General features: G+C 41.6%; 1 protein-coding gene across 6 annotated transcripts in view; it reads left to right on the plus strand.

Annotated features, from left to right (window-relative positions):
• Positions 1-19,969, plus strand: part of frtz (WD repeat-containing and planar cell polarity effector protein fritz) — a 111,035-nt gene that overhangs the window by 29,650 nt on the left and 61,416 nt on the right. For all 6 annotated transcript variants that reach the window (XM_067113722.1, XM_067113721.1, XM_067113720.1 and 3 more), the window contains exon 5: positions 4,801-5,000. In XM_067113722.1, coding sequence (XP_066969823.1) covers positions 4,801-5,000 — 200 coding nt within the window. The remainder of the gene's footprint in view (positions 1-4,800; positions 5,001-19,969) is intronic.

A 19,969-nucleotide genomic window follows, 5' to 3' on the forward strand; every position in this document is an offset into this window, starting at 1 on the left:
TCTCAAACTCTTGAATAGAGTCATCAGTCAAGTTTATCTTGCCAACCCTTAATGTTGACTTTTGGCATGGGTGTAAAGTGAGTGTATTATATTTGTTGTATAAAATTTGCTACAAAGACAACATCCTTTATACTGTATTCTTCTTTACCTGACCTAGCTGTTTTTGCTTGCAACACTAGGCAGGCTGCTGCAGCAAAGTGCATCATTTTCTAGCATCAGGTTTAATACAACTAATTTTCCTTGGATTTTTATCTGGGCAATAACTAAAATGTGGAATAGTTTGCCTAGTGCAATTGTGGAGCATTCTGATCTGCAGATGTTTAAGTGATGAACACATTAATTCATCCTTTCTGCTGTGTCTCCTAAATGCAGGTGTATTAGTTTTATTTTCTATTCCTTCATATTTAATTATTCATCACCTCCTGTAATTTATCACTTAATGCAGGCTGATTTCCCTTTGGAGCCTTCTTGGGTATTTAGTCTTGATGCTGTCCATTAGGGTTGTCAGCTGAAGATTTAAAGAAAGAAAAGCACATTCTCTTATTGCACATTTTTTCTACTTGCAACCTGCTCATTTCATGTTTATTTGCAACTGTGAACAACATACACAAAATGATACTTTATAAAAAAGTTAAAAAGTTAAGTTCATAAATGAAACAGAAAAGTTACGGATAAGTAAACTAGAATTAACCCATAACATCCACTAAGACAATGAATATTATCAAGTCATTAGAATCTTGGAAAAAAAAGATTGTAGAGGTCTGTGAATTAGTTTTCACTTAATCCTGCAAAGAAACACACAGACAGACAAGCTGAACCTGATATATAACTTCCTTGCTAGAGTTAAAACTCCCAAATTTAATGTTAAAACTTACACTTAGATAACTGGTCATTGAGCACTTAAATAACTGGTCATTGAGAACATAACCAAATCGTCATTTGATATCCTCTGGTTATTTCCTGTGGTGGGATGTGTAATTCTTTGCAGCATTTTTTTTATCCCCAATTGCATTGTCTTGTGTATTTACTTCTCTTTTCCCTTCTGTCTTTATGTGTGCCTGTTCAGCCTTTTTAACTTATTATATTTCCAATATACATTTTATATTCAAGAAAATCATTTTGAGCAAGACTTATGAATGTTTAGAAATGTCAGCCCTGTTTGACCATGTGATCATTGCACTTCCAGCCATAGGCTTAGGAGTAAGCCAAGTCTAGTTGTACATAGTAGCTTCTTGCTTCAGAAGCATTGGGCGAACATAGAATAAGGGCATAATGTTGGCAGTAAAACCAGTATTCTTGAGCTGATACTATATATCAAGAAGAATTAGGTTACAGAATAGCTCAAAAGAAGACCCTCTTTCAAAGAAACTTTATTGATAAGAATGGCTGTCTGGATACTGTTGAGTTTATATTGCAGTTCCTCATTCTCCCAAATGAGTTTCTTTGTAGCAGCAGGTAAATTATATAACAGCTGTCCAAAGTTCATTTATTCCTTAACCCTTAAAGGACGGACTAAATATTTATTGAACACACCCCCACCGGGCAAACTTTAAGGTTGGCCAGTTTAAGAAAAAACATATTAATGGAAAGAGGATGATATGCAAATGCACATGGTGTAAGAAAAAAATTCTAAAAATTTTTCCCCTACATTCCATGGGAAGTTGAAAGTGACTATTTACAAGACACATAAAAATATGGTAATTTTACCAAGTTATACATGTTTTTTACAATGATTTATTTTATTTTATTTTGTAAAATTATAATTATAGCTCACAACAGTATCATAACAGATAAGAACTAAAATCAATAACAAACTCTCAGTACTGTATATTTGTTGTAAAATATTTACGAGATGTACTGAGATGGCCAGATGCAGTAGCTTTTTGTGAGGTACAGTATACATGATTTTTCTAATGTTTCTTTGCAGTTTTCTTTGCAAAATTACAATTATAGCTGACACACTATCCTGAAAGATAAGAACTAAAACCCACAGCAATCCCTGGGTATATTTATGACCAAATAATTAAAAAGATGTCCTGGAGCTACAGAGAGACAGTACATCTCCCCATGAAATCTCAAGGCATACTGAGCCCCCTCTGCCACGCGCTGAGATACTGCAATTGCCATAAATCAATTATCGACGGTTGAAGTGATATGAACCTCTTTCCTGCTGAATGCTTCCAAATCGTATGGCGTGTAATATTAATACTCATACGAGTTAGCCCTTCCATTACTCAAAACCTGTTATAGCGATAGAGCTTTCTATCGCTTACAAAAAGGCGAATGAAGCTAGGGTTACAATCATGCCATATTTATACCCACAAGCGGATTTCAGAGATTTTAGGTGTTTTTTGATTAACTGGCGAAACAAGTGGGGAGGCGGCTATTCCTGTTGGCCGGGAGCAGGATGATTCATCCAGGAGAGTCTGGTTGAGCACCAAAGGCACTGATCAGCTGGCACCAGGTCCCAGGAGCTCTGCTTGTAGGGTGCATTGCCTTAAGTAGTAGGTGGCTGAGGGTAATCTCAGTTTTGCCTTGCGGCCCTCCTGATGGAGGTAAGGAGAAGAATCATCTGCAGGGTTATGTTCAGCGACGTTTCCATTGGAGGATGATAAGGGCCTCCATGGGGGCCACCGCTGCATTCCCTTATGTGGTGCTGGTGAATTTCCTCTTCATTTAGGTGGATGGTGATCCTCTTGGAGAGGTGAGTTGTCATTCCTATGTAGGAATGGTAATATCCTTCCTCAGGGCATGATATTTGTTCAACTACTCTTGGCCTCTTTATGGGATCATTGCTGGCAAAGGGGCTGTTCCTCATGAGGTACTGGGCAGCTTCTGATCCTTATAGTGAATTGTAGGGTAAGCATTTCTGTCTGAATTGATGGGTTTTACATGAGCACCAGTGATGTTCACTGCTGCCTCGTCTTTCTTTTATACATCATTGGTGACCATGTAAAATCCACTGACGCAGACAGAAAAGTTAACCTTAAGCTCCACTGTAAGGATCAGGTAACTACCCAGTACCTTATGAGGAACAGCCTCATCACTATCATTGATCCCATAAAGAGAAGAGTAGTTTATCAAACATCATTCCCTGAGAATGGATGCTGCCATTCCTACATGGGTATGACTATAACTCTCACCATACACCTACATGAAGGGGTAATCTGTCAGAACTATGTGGGAGAACACATCAGACCGCTGTCCTCCCTACTGCCATCAGGAGAGCACCAAGGTAGCGCTCCCTACTAACTGAACTTCTGGGACCTGGCACCAGCCAGTCAGTGCCTTCGGTGCTCAGCCAAACTCTCCCCGATGAATCATCCTCAACTAGCCAATAAGAAGAGCTCCCCCCCCTCCCAGTTTTGATAGCCAGTTAAAAAACTCATAGAATCTATGTAAGCCTGCTTGCAGGTATAAGTATGATATGATTGTACCCCTGGCTTCATTCACCTGTTTGTAATTGGTCCAAAGAACTATCGGAATGTTAAGAAACAAACTTTGGACACCTGTTGTATAATTTACTGGCAGCCACAAAGAGACAAATTCGTGAGATTAAGAAACTTCAATAGAAACTCAGCAGCATCCAGGCAGTCATTGTAATGAAGTTCCGGAATTGCTTTATAATCCAATTGGTTTTGTTCAGAGGCTCAGCTGACACATTATGAACCCCCCCAAATCATTATAAACTTGGCTGTTTTTTTATTGTAAATCATGGAAGATAGCTTGAAAAAATATTGAAGCAGTAACTGTTTACCTATTGAGTACCTAAAATTGAGACTCACTGAGCTGCTTAAGCTACTTAAGCTACTTAATAGTAATAGAATCATGTTGTGCAGATCATAACTAGAGGACAGAAATGTTTGATGTGTAGTTTTTGGTGATATTTCATGTTATAGGCTCTTAAATTATTTTACTAGCTCAGGAAGTACTTAAATCCAAATGATGAGAAGGTTCTACTGCATAGGACAAAGTACCCTATGCATAACTGCCGAGCCAATCGCTAGTCTGTCTTGTAGTGGAATGGTTTGAAGACCCAAAACAGTAAAGGTATCAAATTTCTTACAGTTTTTCATTTCATAATAAATGGGATAGAAAATATTTCTTTGTAGAAGAAATCCCCTTAGGATTCTCAGTAGTCCAAGACTGATGGGATTTCAGGTGGATGGGTCGCCCATTGGTTTTTGTGTAATGCTTCTGAGGATTTTAGGCTTTTAGATGCTAATAGACAAATTAGGTCTACAGTCGACCCCCGCCTATTCATGGTTCCAGATTCGTGGACTTAGCAATTCGCAGACTCACTGATTCGCGGATTTCTCTGTGGAAGATATGTACATATTATTCATGGAAAATTGCCTATTTTTGGTATTTTTCACTGAGAAATATTCTCTAATTACTGTATTTTCATATAATTTTCATGACTAAATGCACTTTTTGTGATAAAACTGAAAGTACTAAGTTATAAGTGTTTTTAGAGTTTTTTTTTTTGTGTTTGAACTATCAAAATAGGCAGTTCTAAGCATTTTTAGAGGGGTTTTAAGTATTCGTGGATTTTGTCTATTCGGCGGGGATTGTGGTACACATCCCCTGTGAATACTCAGGGGTTGACTGTATACAAATTCCTTTGAAAAAGACCTAAATAAGTTTAAGAATAGTAATACATAGCTGAATTACTGGTGGCAAGACACCTGCTGCAGTAGTTTGATATATATTACTGAAATTATTTTAGGAATATTAGATAGTTTTTAACAATTGAAAGTCGTTCCTGAAATATCTATTATTTTTTCATTTTTTCCCCAGTTATAATAACAAAACATCACATACTCTTTTCCTATAATGAGTGCCGTATTTCAATGGTTCATCTAACTCGAATACCGTCAGAAGGCCAGGCATTGGAACGGCTTTCACACACTGACCCAAGACTGCAAACTTGTGAAGTAGCTGGACCATCAGGCCGAAGATTTGAGAGAAAATTGTCAGCAAATATAAGTGGTGATATGGTAAGAAAAAGAGATTTTTGTATTACATGGCTGTGGTAATTCCTCTGTTTCTACATGGTACTCAGATTTTTAGATATTTTAAGCCCTCTTTCTTGTAACTCCACCAAACCTTTTAATGTTCAATAGCTTTGCATGGTAGAATTATTTGATATTACCATTACCAGAATTTCTAGTTGATGCAGGTTCTATTTCCCAATAGCTACAATGATAAGAGTAACTGATTATATTTTGTACTCTTTCTCATGCTGCATCAGCATTTTAGAAAACAAAATAAGGGGCCATGAAGTACATTATAATGCAACTATAAGTTATAGTATTATATCATTGAAGAACAAAAATTAAAAGAGTTCAGTGACCAAGATATATCTTCGAACTTCAGAAATTTCTTTGCTGTGTCACTACAGAATTTCCATCTGTCATTTACTTTTTATCTGTTCCTTTGGCTCTGTACAAACGAAGCTGTTCAACTTCATTAGCTGTACCATGGTCCAATCTTGCCATCATTTGATAAGGCCTTTGTCTGAAAAAAGCTATTATATTGATAATGGTTGAACAGCAGTAATGTATTAATATATATGGCAAACTCAAGTGCTGTACCCATGATTAAGATATCCATAATGTTGCATTTTCTGGAGAGACAGTAGACAACATGAAGAATAGTAAAGGGAAGTGTGGTAATTTCAAGCAGTAAATGACGTTCTCAGAGAAGGCATGGTGATTGGCAGTGTAGAAACATTGTGTTGGTGACAAAACTAGGTGTGAATGAAAGGCCCACAGATGACCAACCTCTGTTATGCATGATGTTGCTTGATAATACATGCAACTCACTCACACACCTTGAAGATGCAAAGGCCAGTGAGGAAGAAAATGTAGCATACATGCCTCACTCAGTGGTTGCATGAGGTCCATGTAAGGCTTCAAAAGCCAAGGAGACGTCCACTGACAGTGGCTGGATCACCCCACTAGTGGATGTTCTTGAAATGATGGAGGAGTGCCCTGATTGAAAGGGCTGCTCTGTAGCTTTTGATTGAAGATAATACCAACTTCTGAGACACCGATGTGTAGTAGAGGTTGATAGTTGAAGGTTGGTAGAAATGAACAATGGCTTCAGGTGTGAAAGCAAAGACATCCTGGTTTACCTGAAACTAGTGGACATGGGACTGCATCAGGCCCAGTAGTGACAGCAGAAGCAGTTGAAGCTGTTATTAGTGCAGGCAGTATCTTCAGAACAACCACTGGTGTAGGAGGGAAAGTGGAGGAAGTAGGCACAACTGGCAGCATTGGAGCAGTCAGTGCCTTTGGAAAAGTAGTTGCAAGTGTAGCCGGTAAAGCAGCAGATTGAAAAATATATAAGGAAAAAACAGTGACTTGGGAAAGATGGCCAGACATTGAGGCTAGGCAAAGGTATGCCTGGAACTAAATCTGCCTTGGGAAGTGAGAACACATGTAGACAATATTTCCATGAAAGTAAGGTAAGAAAAAGACAGCATAGATGCTCCTCTACTTACGAAAGCGTTGCGTTCCAAACGGTTGTTGAAGTTCATTTTGTTAGTAAGTTGAACTGCGTATATGCAAAGTCAGTACGTACAGTACTGTTTAGGTTTTTTCATACTAAAACCCAATACTAGTACTGTTACTGTATTGTATAGAATATTTTATTAATACAAATGATATATAAGACCTAACATTAAACAAATTATGGTAATGCAGTAAATGTAGAGTACATGTACAGTTTTCTTACCTTTGAAACTGGTGTCTTAGGCTTGTCATGATGGATGATGAGAGGGGGAGGGCAGTGGGGAATTAATACAGGGGTGGCGGGTCGTCAACATCTTCGTTTTCGCTTTCTTCGGCAAGGATTTTTTCATCACTTTCCTCTTCATTTGGGGAGGAAGCAGTCATTGGAGGTGGGGAGGCTCTTGAGGTCAAAGACACTGGTTTAAAGAATTTGTCTGTGGAAGTTTGCTTTGTTTTTCTTTTCTTTTCATTGTGTATGATACGATAACACTGGAAAGCATCATTGACTGTTATTTATACTTTTGAGAACCTCTCAACATTGGAGCCCTGACTCTTAAAAGTAGTCAACAATTTATTTTTAAAGAGAAAACCCCTTGCCCATCAATTTTGTTTCAAACTTCTGTGCAGGAACAAGTTGTTGTTCTCCATTTTCTTCTGTTTTTTGCTGTTCTTCCAGTTCCATCAAATCCTCATTCATCAGCTCCTCTGAATGACTCAAACAGCTCTTGAAAGTCCTCTTCCCCTATGTCAAGGTTTAACTTTTCACTTACGTCAGTGAGACTGTTAACAATTCCCTTTTCCTCCTCTTCTTGATTAAACCCTCTGAAGTCATAACAAACTGTGGGCATAAGGCCTTCCATATTCCATTCATGTTGATCTCATTACTTCTCGCCATCTCACTTACTTCTCGCCATGCAGCATCAATGTTCTTTACACAATTGTAAATGTTGTAACCCTTCCAGAAGTCATGTAAGGTCACATCTGCATCATTTATCTCCTTTAATGCTTGCTTATACATACAGTGAGTGTAGTATTCTTTGAAATTTGCTATTATGCCCTGACCCATTGGCTGAATGGGTGATCTATTGGCTGAATGAGTGAAGTTGTATTAGGTGGTAAATAAACAACTTGAACATCCAGATGGAAATCATCTAAGTGTGGTGAGTGACCAGGGCCATTGTCCAAAATTAAGAGAATCTTAAATGGAATGTTATTCTCTGTGCAGTGCAGCTGGACTTTGAGGATAAAGTGATGGAAAAACCAGTCCTCAAACACAGCAAGAAGCACCCAGGCTTTCTTATTGGCCATCCAGATTACAGGTAGAGAACTTTTTGTCATATTTTTCACTGCCCATGGATTTGCTGCCCAATACACAAGGGGAGGTTTCAGCTTCATGTCTCCTGAACAATTGCCACCCAGCAGTAACGTTAGCCTGTCCTTCGCCACCTTAAATCCTGGCATTGTCTTCTCTTCACAGCTAATATATGTTTTGTTTGGCATTTTTTTCAAGAAAAGGCCTGTCTCGTCTATATTAAAAATTGGCTGAGGGGTATAACCTACTTTATTATTTCCTTGAGCTTCTCGGGAAATTTTTCAGCTGCTGCTTTGTCGGTGCTCGCTGCTTCACCGCTTACAGACGTGATGCAAGTTGGCTCGTTTTTTGAAGCAATGAAACCATCCATGACTTGCAGCAAGTGTTTCATCTTTAGCACTTTTGCCATCCTTAGCCTTCAAGTCAATGAAAAGGCTAAAATCAGCATGAGGCTAAGCGGTACAGACCTTTGTCTCAGGTGTTCCATCCAGATAACCAGAAGTTTTTCCATTTCTTCTACCACCCTCCCTCTTCTCATACGCATAATTGTTGACTGCATTGGCACAGCACTTTTCACGTGCTCCATAAGTGTGTCTTTGTTCTTCAAAATTGTGCCAGTGGTCGAGCGAGTCATCTTATAATGGCTTGCTATGGCAACCATCTATTCAACACTTTCTAACTTCTTTATTATAGCCACTTTAGTTTCCACTGAGATGGTGTGCCGCTTTTTAACACTACCACCTTCATCAGTGGCCTTGCGCTTGCCATTAGCAATAATATATTAATGGATGCAGTAAATATTTCATGATAAAAGCACACGAATGAATCGCCACTAACGTAGGTTCAGAGAAACTGGGATGCGTAGTGGCGTCAGGTACGTTGCTGTCCAGTGTGGGTAGCAGCAGAAATTATAACTAAGTCAAGGCAGGCCCTTGCAACAAAATTTGGACTTGCAGGTCACGGCTCAGAGCTCTCCGAACAAAAATTGAATTTATGAGCACTGATGTTCATATCTTTGAAAGTTTGTAAGTAGAGGAGTGTCTGTATTTGATTGAAGAAAAATATTGGGAATGAACAAAAGAAGAAGAAATAAAGACAATTGTAAAAAATGAAGAAAAAGATTTTATTGTATGGCATTTGGACAGATTTTTTCTCATATAAAAGGATGAAATAAAAGCAGTTTTAAAAATTATTTCTCTCTCTCTCTCTCTCTCTCTCTCTCTCTCTCTCTCTCTCTCTCATTTACGTCATCTTCAGTATACAGTCATACCCCGAAGTTACACAAGGTTAGGTTCCAGAACTCCTTGCACAAGGTGAATTTTCTCGTAAGTTTGGCACGGTCTCTAAAAATGCTACTAAATGCTTATTTCGAAAGTTTAAACACTAAATATGACCTTAATCATGCTCCCAAATTATTAAGCTAACTTTTAAATGAAATTAAAGTTACTGTAATTTCATTTAAAAGTTAGCTTAATACATTACCCTTAAAAAAAGAAATAAATGGTTGACATAAAAATAGCGAGTTGGAAGAGAATTTCTTTCTCTCTCCCCTTCCGACCAATCTATTTTTAGAAGTCTCTCAACCTTTTTTTAATGAACAAATAGTTTTTTATTTGGACTAACACAACTCTTGGTTATTATGTCTCTATGTTTTAGATCGTATTTGCCATACATGTACACTTCGTAGACAGGACGGGCAAAATTAGATCCATTTAAACTATCTACTGTATGGAGAGAGAGAGAGAGAGAGAGAGAGAGAGAGAGAGAGAGAGAGAGAGAGAGAGAGAGAGATTGTCCTTACTTAAGAGAGTGAAATTATTTATCAGTTATTACGGAGACAGGAAGAATAACGAGAGGGAGAGAGAGAGAGAGAGAGATATTGTCCTTACTTGAAATATCAAGTTGAATTATTTATGAATTATTACGGAGACAGAGAGAATAACATGAGAGATAGAGAGAGAATTTATTCTTATGTTAGATATCAAAAGAAGGAAATTCAGTATTAAACTAACTTTTAAATGAAATTAAAGTTACTGTAATTTCATTTAAAAGTTAGCTTAATTCATAACCCTTAAAAAAAGAAATAAATGCTTGACGTAAAATTATAGGAGAGTGTGAAGATTAGTATACTATTTCTCTTTCTCCCCATTCCACTGATCTATTTTTAGAAGTCTTCTCAACCTCGTTTTTAAAAACTTCTTTATTCTGTCTCTTTCTCTTTGCTCTGAAATGCTCTGTCTCTGTTTTAAAACAGCACATTTACAGTTTGTAGATGGTACAGGTAAAATTAGATCAATTTAAAATTATCTACTGTACAGTTAAAGACATACAGAGAAACAGTAGTACGTAGGTTGCACTAACTATGAACAAGAGAGAGAGAGAGAGAGAGAGAGAGAGAGAGAGAGAGAGAGAGAGAGAGAGAGAGAGAGAGAGAGAGAGAGAGAGAGAGAGAGAGAGAGAGAAACCTTTGACCCGCTAATCAGCAACACTCTCCTTTCTTGTCATGTTAAATCGACATGTTTGACAGCTTTGCCTTTGAGCTTCAAACAAAAGATGAGGGAAAGATATGTTTGTTTAAAATAGATATCACATACGAATTTTGTAATTATTATTATTATTATTATTATTATTATTAATCTTAATATTTGAAAATCAGTATTTATTATTAGGTAAAAAATTTGTTTATCATACAAAGAAGTATACCTTAGTTTAACCAGACCACTGAGCTGATTAACAGCTCTCCTAGGGCTGGCCCGAAGGATCAGACTTATTTTACGTGGCTAAGAACCAATTGGTTACCTAGCAGTGGGACCTACACCTTATTGTGGAATCCGAACCACATTATATCAAGAAATGAATTTCTATCACTAGAAATAAATTCCTCTAATTCTTCATTGGCCGGTCGGAGATTCGAATGCGGGCCCAGCAGAGTGCTAGCCGAGAACGGTACCGACCAGCCCAACAAAACAAATAAACTTACACGTACCATAAAAATTCTCTCATCTCAGTAAAAGAGAGAGAGAGAAAAAAAATTATTACTTTTATTACTAAATGTTATTTAATTTACACATAAAAGCTTGGAAACTTATAATTTACATAAAAAATTAAACACTTTTGCAGGGTTTCTCAGTATTCACAACTGTTCACATGTCTGTGAAAAACTCGTGTATGACAATTAGGTTCCAATGAAAGTTCGCTTGTCTGTGAATTCACACAACTCAAATTGTGCAAGTTTGGGGTATTACTGTAATTTGTAAGAAAAATAATTTAAATGAATCTTCACCATTTTGTTCAATTCTGTCGAATGAAGAGCTTTGATAGAAGTACTGTGGGCTTCTAGAAAGGTGACAACCCATGTGCGAGTGCAACAACAGTACATCTGTGCAATGCCTTTCGTTCACTTACGTGTTTTTAGCTTGATCATCTGGTAACGGCCAATGGAGGTTACCATAGTAACGGCAACGGATGTTACCTTGCCATCCACATACAAGCAAAAGGGATCATTCTGCCAACTATTTCTATGTCCTTCATAACATAAGTTGATGGAGTCTTATCGGTAGCAGTCAGCCTCCGCCTTCAGTAAACATCCACTTCACTGAACGAACGGCCAGGAAATTCAGATGAATGGATCATTCTCCCAGACGTTTCCGATGTAAGTTACGACCTTCATCGGTCATTTTCATCATAGTATCCAACATCCTTTTCACAACACCTACAACTGAATGATTGAATTCATTCTATCAGACCCATACAGCCGTCATTGTGGTAATTGACCGTCTTTTTATTGTGTTCAGCCAGAAATTTGGCATTTTTCAGGTAGAAAGAAATTCCATTTCTTGTGAGCCAAGGTAGTTACAGTTCATCAATACAGATTTCTTCGGATTCCTGTTCAAATTCAACTGCAGGTTGGTTTCATTTACAGTGAAGTTCTGTAGAACCATACTGACCTACGCTTCCGAAACAGGATGCAATCAATACTGATCATGCAAGGTTTTTTCCTTGTGCAATCAGAATTATTTTCTAGCTCCGTAGATCTATGGATCAGGCCTACTCCTCAGTACAACATCCTCTGTTCTCTTCTGCAATACTCTTCCTAGTGCAAGTATGAAGACTAATTCTTGAAGATGGAAAAGGAGGTCAGTCTCTGACAAGGTCTCCCCATTCCTTCCCATCCTCTCTCAGAGAGGTGAGAGAACTTAGCCTAATGGTGAGATGACAACTATCCCCTTGGGGTGGTTGTGTACACTTCCCCTCCAGAGATACTCTATGCTGCAAACATCCACCAAAGGGCATTCACCTACACTTCAGGAGGTTAGGTTGGGTTCGGATTAAGTTGGGTACTTAACCTAACTTAGCTCAGCTTAACTAGTTCTAGTCTAACCCACCAGACCTGCATTTCAGTATCCTGGAACTACTTGTCTGATGGCATCAACCAGGAGGTAGTTCCCTGCTCTACAAGGGACTAAGTTGGGATAGGTTTGGTTGGGTACTTAGCCTGGCATAACCTTACCAATCCTGCACTTCAGTATCCTGGGACTTCTTGTTTCATGGCTTCAGCCAGAAGGTGGTTGCTCGTTCTTCAAGGGTCTAGGTTGGGTTAGGCTATTTTGGGTACTTATCCCAACCTGGCCTAGCCTAAACTAGACCTAGCCTAGCCTGACCTAATCCACACTTCAATAACCTGGATCATCTTAGATATCCAAGCCTTAGGATCCGAGGATAGGTGTTCCGTAGTGTTGTTAAGGAACGATACCAGGGTAGTTCCTTAGTTAACAAGAGGGGGTGCCACTGGTGTCCTATCATTCTCCTCAGTTGACGGTGTGGGTGCATGGGTTTGCAGTAGTACACTCAGCACCGCGGTCAACTAGACACATTCCTTTGGCAGTGCGGGTGCAACCTCAATTGACGGTGTGGGTGCACAGGTTTGCATTAGCACACTCAGAAGGGTGGTCAACCAGACGCATTCTCAGCAGACAGGCAAGTAGCAGGGGTTTGGTCTGCAGAGGAACGAGAACTCCATATCAGTCAGTTAGAGATGTTGACAGTGTGGAAGCCCCATCTAGCATTGGAGGATCTGGTAGGACAGAAAGATAGCACTCTTTTCAGACAACTCAACAGCACTGGCATGTATGAGCAATCAAGGAGACACGAAGTCAGAAGCTTTGTTCCTCCTTTTAAGTTGCATTCTCACTTGGTCAGAAGAAAGGGAGATCCTTCTCCTACCCCACTTTGTGCCAGGGAAAATGAACATTGTGGTAGACCAACTGAGCAGAAAGGACCAGATTCTGTCTTCTGAATGGACCTTGCTTCCACAAGCCTGCAAAGACCTGTTGAAGCTGTGGGGCACTCCTCTATGGACCTGTTTGCCACCACGTTCAACAGTCGCCTGCTAATGTACTGCTCTCCAGTTCAGGATCCTCAGGCTTGGGCAGCCGACACAATGCTATTAGACTGGTCTTATCTAGACCTCTATGTTCCCCCCCCCCCTTTGTTATAATAAAAAGAGTACTAGCAAAATTCTATATGGCTGTGAATTCATGCATGACTTGAGTTGCCTCTTGGTGGCCACAGAGAATTGTTCCCAGACCTCCTGCCTCTGTTAGTAGACTGCCCAGTTCAGGGCTTCTAGCACCAAGGAGAGATCATCTCAAACAGCCAGGATGTATGAGGTTTCACCAAAACCTCTCCATGCTTCAGCTGACCGCTTGGAGACACTCGACTGTCTTACGAGCAAGGGGTTTTTCGAAGGAATGCAGAAGGCTTATCCTTAATTCCGGAAGGGAGTCGACTAATGCATTGTATCAGTGACAGTGGTCAGTATACTGTATAGGGCTTGGTGCTCTGCTAGAAGGCTTTCCTGCACCGGTACCTCTGTGAATAACATCATTAAATTCTTACTTTACTTATACTACAAGAGACGTGTCACTTCCTGCCATTAAAGCGTATCAATCCATGTTAGCTTCTTTATTGAGGCATACTGGCCTAGATATTTTGTCTAACATGGATATTAAGGAGGCCATCTGCTCCTTCCAAATTGAGATGCCTAAGTCTCCAAATAAACCCCTGGGCTGGAATTTGGATGTGGTGCTTAAGTATTTGAATATGGCCCCATTTGAGCCCTTGAGCAAGCCTCCTTTAAGAATTTGACAGTGAAGACTGTTTTTGTTATCCTTGGCCTCAACAAAACGATTCAGTGAGCTTCAGGGTTTCTCATGCTGTGTAGGCTTTACTACCCAAGAAGCAGTCCTTTCTTTTCTACCTCTTTTCAGGGCCAAGAATGACTTTTGAGTCTCGTCGTTTGCCTCGCTCTTTCATGATCCCCAGTCTGTCTTCTTTGATACCAGATGGGAAAGAAACTTCCCTATGTCCAGTCAGAGTGCTCTCTATATATAATATTTGCAAGCAACTAGGGAAATCAGGTGAAATGTCAACAACCTTTTTTGCAGCCCTAGGAGACCTGACTTACCCTTGTCAAAGAATGCCATGTATTGTCTGTTCAAGGCTCTAGTCAGACATGCACATGCAAATGTAGACTCTACTTTTTTTATTTCTGCTTAAAGTAAGATTTCACGATGTGTGAGTGTTAGCGACCACTTTCAGTTTCCTTAAGATTCTTTCCCTGGGGAAAGTTGTCATTGCGGCACAGTGGAGATGTAACTCCATTTTTGCCTCACACCATCTGCGAGATGTGGAAATTCATTATGAATCATGCAGAGCTCTTTTGCCCCTCATTACGGCGGGGAACTCATATCCTGAACAATTAGTGTAGTTTTGCTCTAACCTTTCCTATTTAGTTAAGAAATTGTTGAGTTGTGGAGTATGAAGGTACCTATGTTGTGTTAGGTAAGAGCCTTCATTTTTTTTACCATCGTTGCTCTGCTTGCCTAGGCACAACACCTTGTATTCCACTTCCATCAGGGTGAGAGTGGTATCCCTAGCAAGGAACCTCCAGTTTCGTTCAGAGGTCTTGCTACCTAATGAATTAGTTCTCGCTTGGTGGCAGTACCAGCAGATGGATTCTGATCATTAGGTAAGTAGCATCACATTCCTGGTGGAATTTTATGGTTTTCTTTGGGGTTATTTATTTTGTCCTCGCACCTTTCCCCCCTACCTTAGTTAAATGTGGGAATCAGCTATCATAATACAGGCAGTCCACAGGTTACGTCGGCCTCAGCTTATGTCGTTCTGAGCTTACAGTGCTTTTCAAACATATTTATGAGGAAATCTGTTCCGGGTTACAGTGGATGTTCTGAGGTTATGTCGTTTCACTCTTAAGTGATTGAAGAATATTTGCACATTTTTGGAGGAAATTCTAAGGTCATGGATGCACACCTTACCAGAAGCAAGGTAAATCAATTGGGGAGTTTTCAAGACAACCAAATGATTAACGGTAAGGCTTTCATCACTTCTCTCACTTTTAGCAATTTTTTTGATACGGTGTTCTGGCTCACGTCATTTTCCGGCTTATGTCGCGCTTCAGGAACAGAACCCCCGACATAATCTGGGGACTGGCAGTAGAGAGGTAAGATTCATTTAAAAAACAGAAATTTTTGTAATAAAATTGATTTTTTAAATACTTACCTCTCTATTATGTATCACCCCCTCACCTCCCCACTCATATGGACAGAAGAAAAAACTGAATGGAAAACTATAGACATTCAAACCACCCGAAAGGAATGGGTGAATAAACGGTTCAAACTAAATGGTCCTATTATTTTCCTTTACTTTTCACACACTATCGTCCTCCTACCGGATGCAGGAAATACAGTAGTCATAATAGAGTTAGTATTAATAAATTACATAAAAATTTTTATTTTACTTGAAAAGTGTTAATTACAATTCCTTGATTTTGATACCAGTTGTATTTACATCATCTTTATTGTAAGCCCTCTTCAGTATACTTTGTAAAATAAATTTTTTCTTGAAATGTAGTAATTAAGATTACTTGTTTTTATACCATTTGCAATGTTTTTGTACATGCAACTTACCCGTCAGATATATACTTAGCTATAGTCTCCGACGTTCCAGACAGAATTTCAAATCTCGCAGCACACGCGGCAGGTAGGTCAGGTGATCTACCTTACCCGCCGCTGGGTGGCGGGAATAGGAACCATTCCCGTTTTCTAATCAGATTTTCTCTGTCGCTGGTTCCGGCAACATCTGTTGTTGGTTCCTCCTGCTTTGATTTTTGTTTCTCGCTTGCTGAGGATCTTTTTGGCCAGATTTTGGTGATGTATTGGATCTTTGGCTTGGCATACGCTATTGTGGACTGTTTTTTGGATTTGCTTTTGGATTTTTTCTATCAAGATGTCTGATATTAACGTTGCACCTGTGTTTCGTGTGTGTTAGGCAAGAGTGTAAGGTGAGGTTGCCGAAAGCTTCGGTAGACCCTCACACGGTTTGCATGAGGTGTAGGGGGAATGATTGCTCTTTTGACAATAGGTGTAAGGAATGCGAGAATCTGTCTGAGAAGGAATGGAAGACTTTGACTTCTTATGTAAAGAAACTGGAGAAAGATAGAGCTAGGAAGGCTTCCTCTAGAAGCTCTAGTAGGTCTCGCTCTAATGAGCTTGAAGTAGTTAATAATAACACTGTAGACTCTCCTAATACTCTGGTTTCAGCCCCTTCTCCCTTCACCAAACCTGCGGATTCGTCTTCTGAAATGGCTGCAATGAAGGCGGAGATCCTTAGGATGAAATCGCAACTGCGTGCGATGAAAGAAGGTAAGAGTGACAGTGATGTGTGCAGTGTCCCCAGTGCAGTGGAGGGGGCGTCTGATCGGCTCTGCATTGCTCCTAGGCCTAGACCTCTTCCAAACTCCCAGGACCAGTGGAGGAGGAATGTCGAAAGCCGCAAGGAGGGTGTAGAGCATCCCCAACGGTCAGGCGTCCCTTCGGCAGACCCTGTTGTTGCGTCCCAGGCTGTCTTGGATCGCCATAGGAAAGGCATCTTGAGGAAGTGTTTTTCCGCGTCTGACTCGTCTTCTCCGAGGCGCGGTTGGAGTTCGGCTGAGGAGTCGCGCCCTCTGAAGAGGTCCTGGAAGGCTCCCAGGGGGGAAGCATTAGATTCGAGCCCTGAGCGCTTCCCAGAGGATTCTCCTATTATCAAGAAGAGAGCCCGAAGATCCCCCTCGTCCTCTCCAGTAGGAGTCAAGGAGTCGACCAAGCAGATTTTGGTCGGTCTCCAAGCGCAGTTGTCAGCTCTTGTGGGATCTCTTGCCAAGGATTCTTCTCGTAGGAAGGATGATTTTCTTCCTATCAAGAGCTCTAGTAAGCGTCCTTCTTCAAGCTGACGCTCTTCTCCCGTCAAGCGCCCTTCCAGCAGCAACCTTTTTTCTTCTAGGAGGCGCTCTTCTCCAAGCAGGCGCTCTTCTCCCATCAGGCGCGTTTCTTCCAGGCGCTCTTCTTCGGAAGGAAGCGCCTCTCCTTCCAGACGCTCTTCTCCTCACAGACGCTCTTCTCCTATTGACAGGCGCTCTTCTTCTGCCAAGCGCCTCTCTTGTGATAAGCTCCCCTCTTCTAGCAAGCACCATTCTCCTGCCAGGCGCTCTTCTGATTTTAGGCGCTTTTCTCCTAGCAGGCGCTCTTTGTTGGACAAGAGCCCCTCTCCTGTCAGGCGCCAGTCTGGCAGCAAGCGCCCTACTCCTGGCAGGCGCTCTTCGATGGACAGGAGTGCTTCTCCATCCAGACTCACTTCTCCTGATAGGCGCTCCTCTTCCTTCAAGCCTTCTTCTCCGGCTGCTCCTTTGGAGGAAGTTTCAGAGGATGAATCCCCCAAAGACGCTGGTATATCAGACTATAAGAGGCTGGCTGCTTTACTGGTTCAGGAGTTTGGAGACACTCTTAGTCATGCTGCCCCTCCTTCTCCTGGGTCCTTATGGGCTAGCACCAAGTCTTCGAAACCCTCCTCTTTCGTGAAGATGCGCCTTACGATATCTATGAAGAAGGCTTTTAAGGGCGTTGGGGAGTGGATGCAGTCGAAGAAGGAAGCAGGCAAGACTGTTTTCTCTTTTCCTCCTTCTAGACTTTCGGGAAACTGATGGGGTTGGGTCTCCCCTCATCAGCAGATTCAGATTTTTCTTCTCTGGTGGACTCCTCCAGAAGGCTCTCTCTCCTTGCAGCTAAGACGACTTGGGGAATGTGTGAGCTGGACCATCTCCTCAAGGGCCTTTTTCATGTTATGGAGGTTTTCAACTTTATGGATTGGTCTCTTGGGGCATTGGCCAGGAGGACGCAGGACCCCGAATTCCTCAACATGGATGAATTCGTCAGCGTTTTGTCTTGTTTAGACAAAGCGGTGAGGGACGGATCTTCTGAAGTCGCTGCCTTGTTTGGAGCTGGAATACTTAAGAAGAGATCGGTATTCAGCTCCTTCCTCACTAAATCTGTGTCTCCTCTCCAGAGCTCCTCTCTGTTGTTTGCTCCTCTGTCGTCTCATCTTTTTCCCCAAGAAACTGTTAAGGAGATTTCTCGCTCCTTATCGGAGAAGGCGACCCAGGATCTTCTGGCTCAGTCTTCCAAGAGGATGAGGATGAGGCCTGCTGTTCCGTTCACCAAGAAGGAGAAGGTACCCTTTCAGGAGCCCTTTTGAGGGGGCCCTTCGTCAAGAGCCACGGTCAGGAGTCGAAGACCAGAGAGAAGAGGAAGGTCTTCCTCACGTCCTATTAAAAAGACCAAATGAGATTCAAGTACTCCAGACAACAGTGGGTGCCAGACTACTGAGATTTCCCGAAGTCTGGGCACAGAGAGGGGCGGACGACTGGTCCCTCTCTATTCTAAGGAAGGGTTATCTCATCCCCTTCAAGGAGAGACCTCCCTTGACAACAACTCCAAGGGAGTTATCGGCCAGGTACAAGGATCCTGTCAGGAACCAGGCCCTTCTACAAGCAGTAGATCAAATGCTGGAGAAGGAAGCCATAGAGCCGGTTCAAGAGCTCCATTCCCCAGGTTTTTACAATCGGCTGTTTTTGGTGCCGAAATCTTCGGGGGGGGTGGAGGCTGGTTCTGGATGTAAGCGCCCTGAATTTCTTCGTTATCAAGATGAACTTCACCATGGAGACGACCTCTTTGGTTCTTTCTGCTCTTCGTCCAGGGGATTGGATGGTCTCCCTGGATCTTCAGGACACTTATTTCCACATACCCATTCATCCCTCTTCAAGGAAATACCTAAGGTTCGAGGTTCAGGGAAGAGTCTTCCAGTTCAGGGCCCTGTGCTTCGGACTTTCGACGGCCCCCCAAGTGTTCACGGGCATTTTAAGGAATGTAGCACGCTGGCTACATCTAGAGGGAGTAAGGATCTCTATGTATCTAGACGACTGGCTGATTCGAGCACAATCGAAGGATCTTTGTCTGGAGTACTTGTCTATCAATCTAAATTTGACCCAGTCCCTAGGACTGTTAGTAAACCTCGAGAAGTCCCAGGTGATTCCGCAGCAGAGCATTGTCTACCTGGGGATTCGGATGGATTCTCGGGATTTTCTAGCGTTTCCATCCCGGGAAAGAAGAGATCGCTGCCTGGAGAAGTTGACTGTCTTCCTAGAGAAAGAACATTGTTCCGCGAGGGAATGGATGAGTCTTCTGGGGACCCTTTCCTCTCTGGAACAGTTCGTTTCTTTAGGAAGACTTCACCTAAGACCCCTTCAATTCTACCTGAAGGAGAGATGGGATCAGAAGTCTCAGGACTTAGCGGCGTCGTTCCAGATATCGGACAGGGTAAAGGAGGATCTCCGTTGGTGGTTGGACCCTCAGAAGTTAAACCGAGGATTGCCTCTTCAGTTGCCGAGCCCTCACCTAGTGTTGTTTTCAGACGCCTCAGAGTCGGGATGGGGAGCAACACTTGGCTCGAGAGAAGTGTCAGGCACCTGGAAGGGGGAACAGGTGAGCTGGCACATCAGCAAGAAAGAACTGTCCGCGGTGCATCTAGCTCTCATCCAGTTCAAGCCACTAGGCACAGGATATGTGATTCAGGTAAACTCGGACAACACTACAGCCCTGGCTTACATCAGGAAACAGGGAGGAACACATTCCTTCTCCCTTTACGAAACAGCGAGGACGTTGTTGTTGTGGGCGGAGGAGAGAAAGATCAGACTCCTCACCAGGTTCGTGCAAGGGGAAAGGAATGTGAGGGCCGATCTGCTAAG

Source organism: Macrobrachium rosenbergii, chromosome 12, assembly GCF_040412425.1.
Source record: "Macrobrachium rosenbergii isolate ZJJX-2024 chromosome 12, ASM4041242v1, whole genome shotgun sequence".
NCBI classification, from domain to species: domain Eukaryota; kingdom Metazoa; phylum Arthropoda; class Malacostraca; order Decapoda; family Palaemonidae; genus Macrobrachium; species Macrobrachium rosenbergii.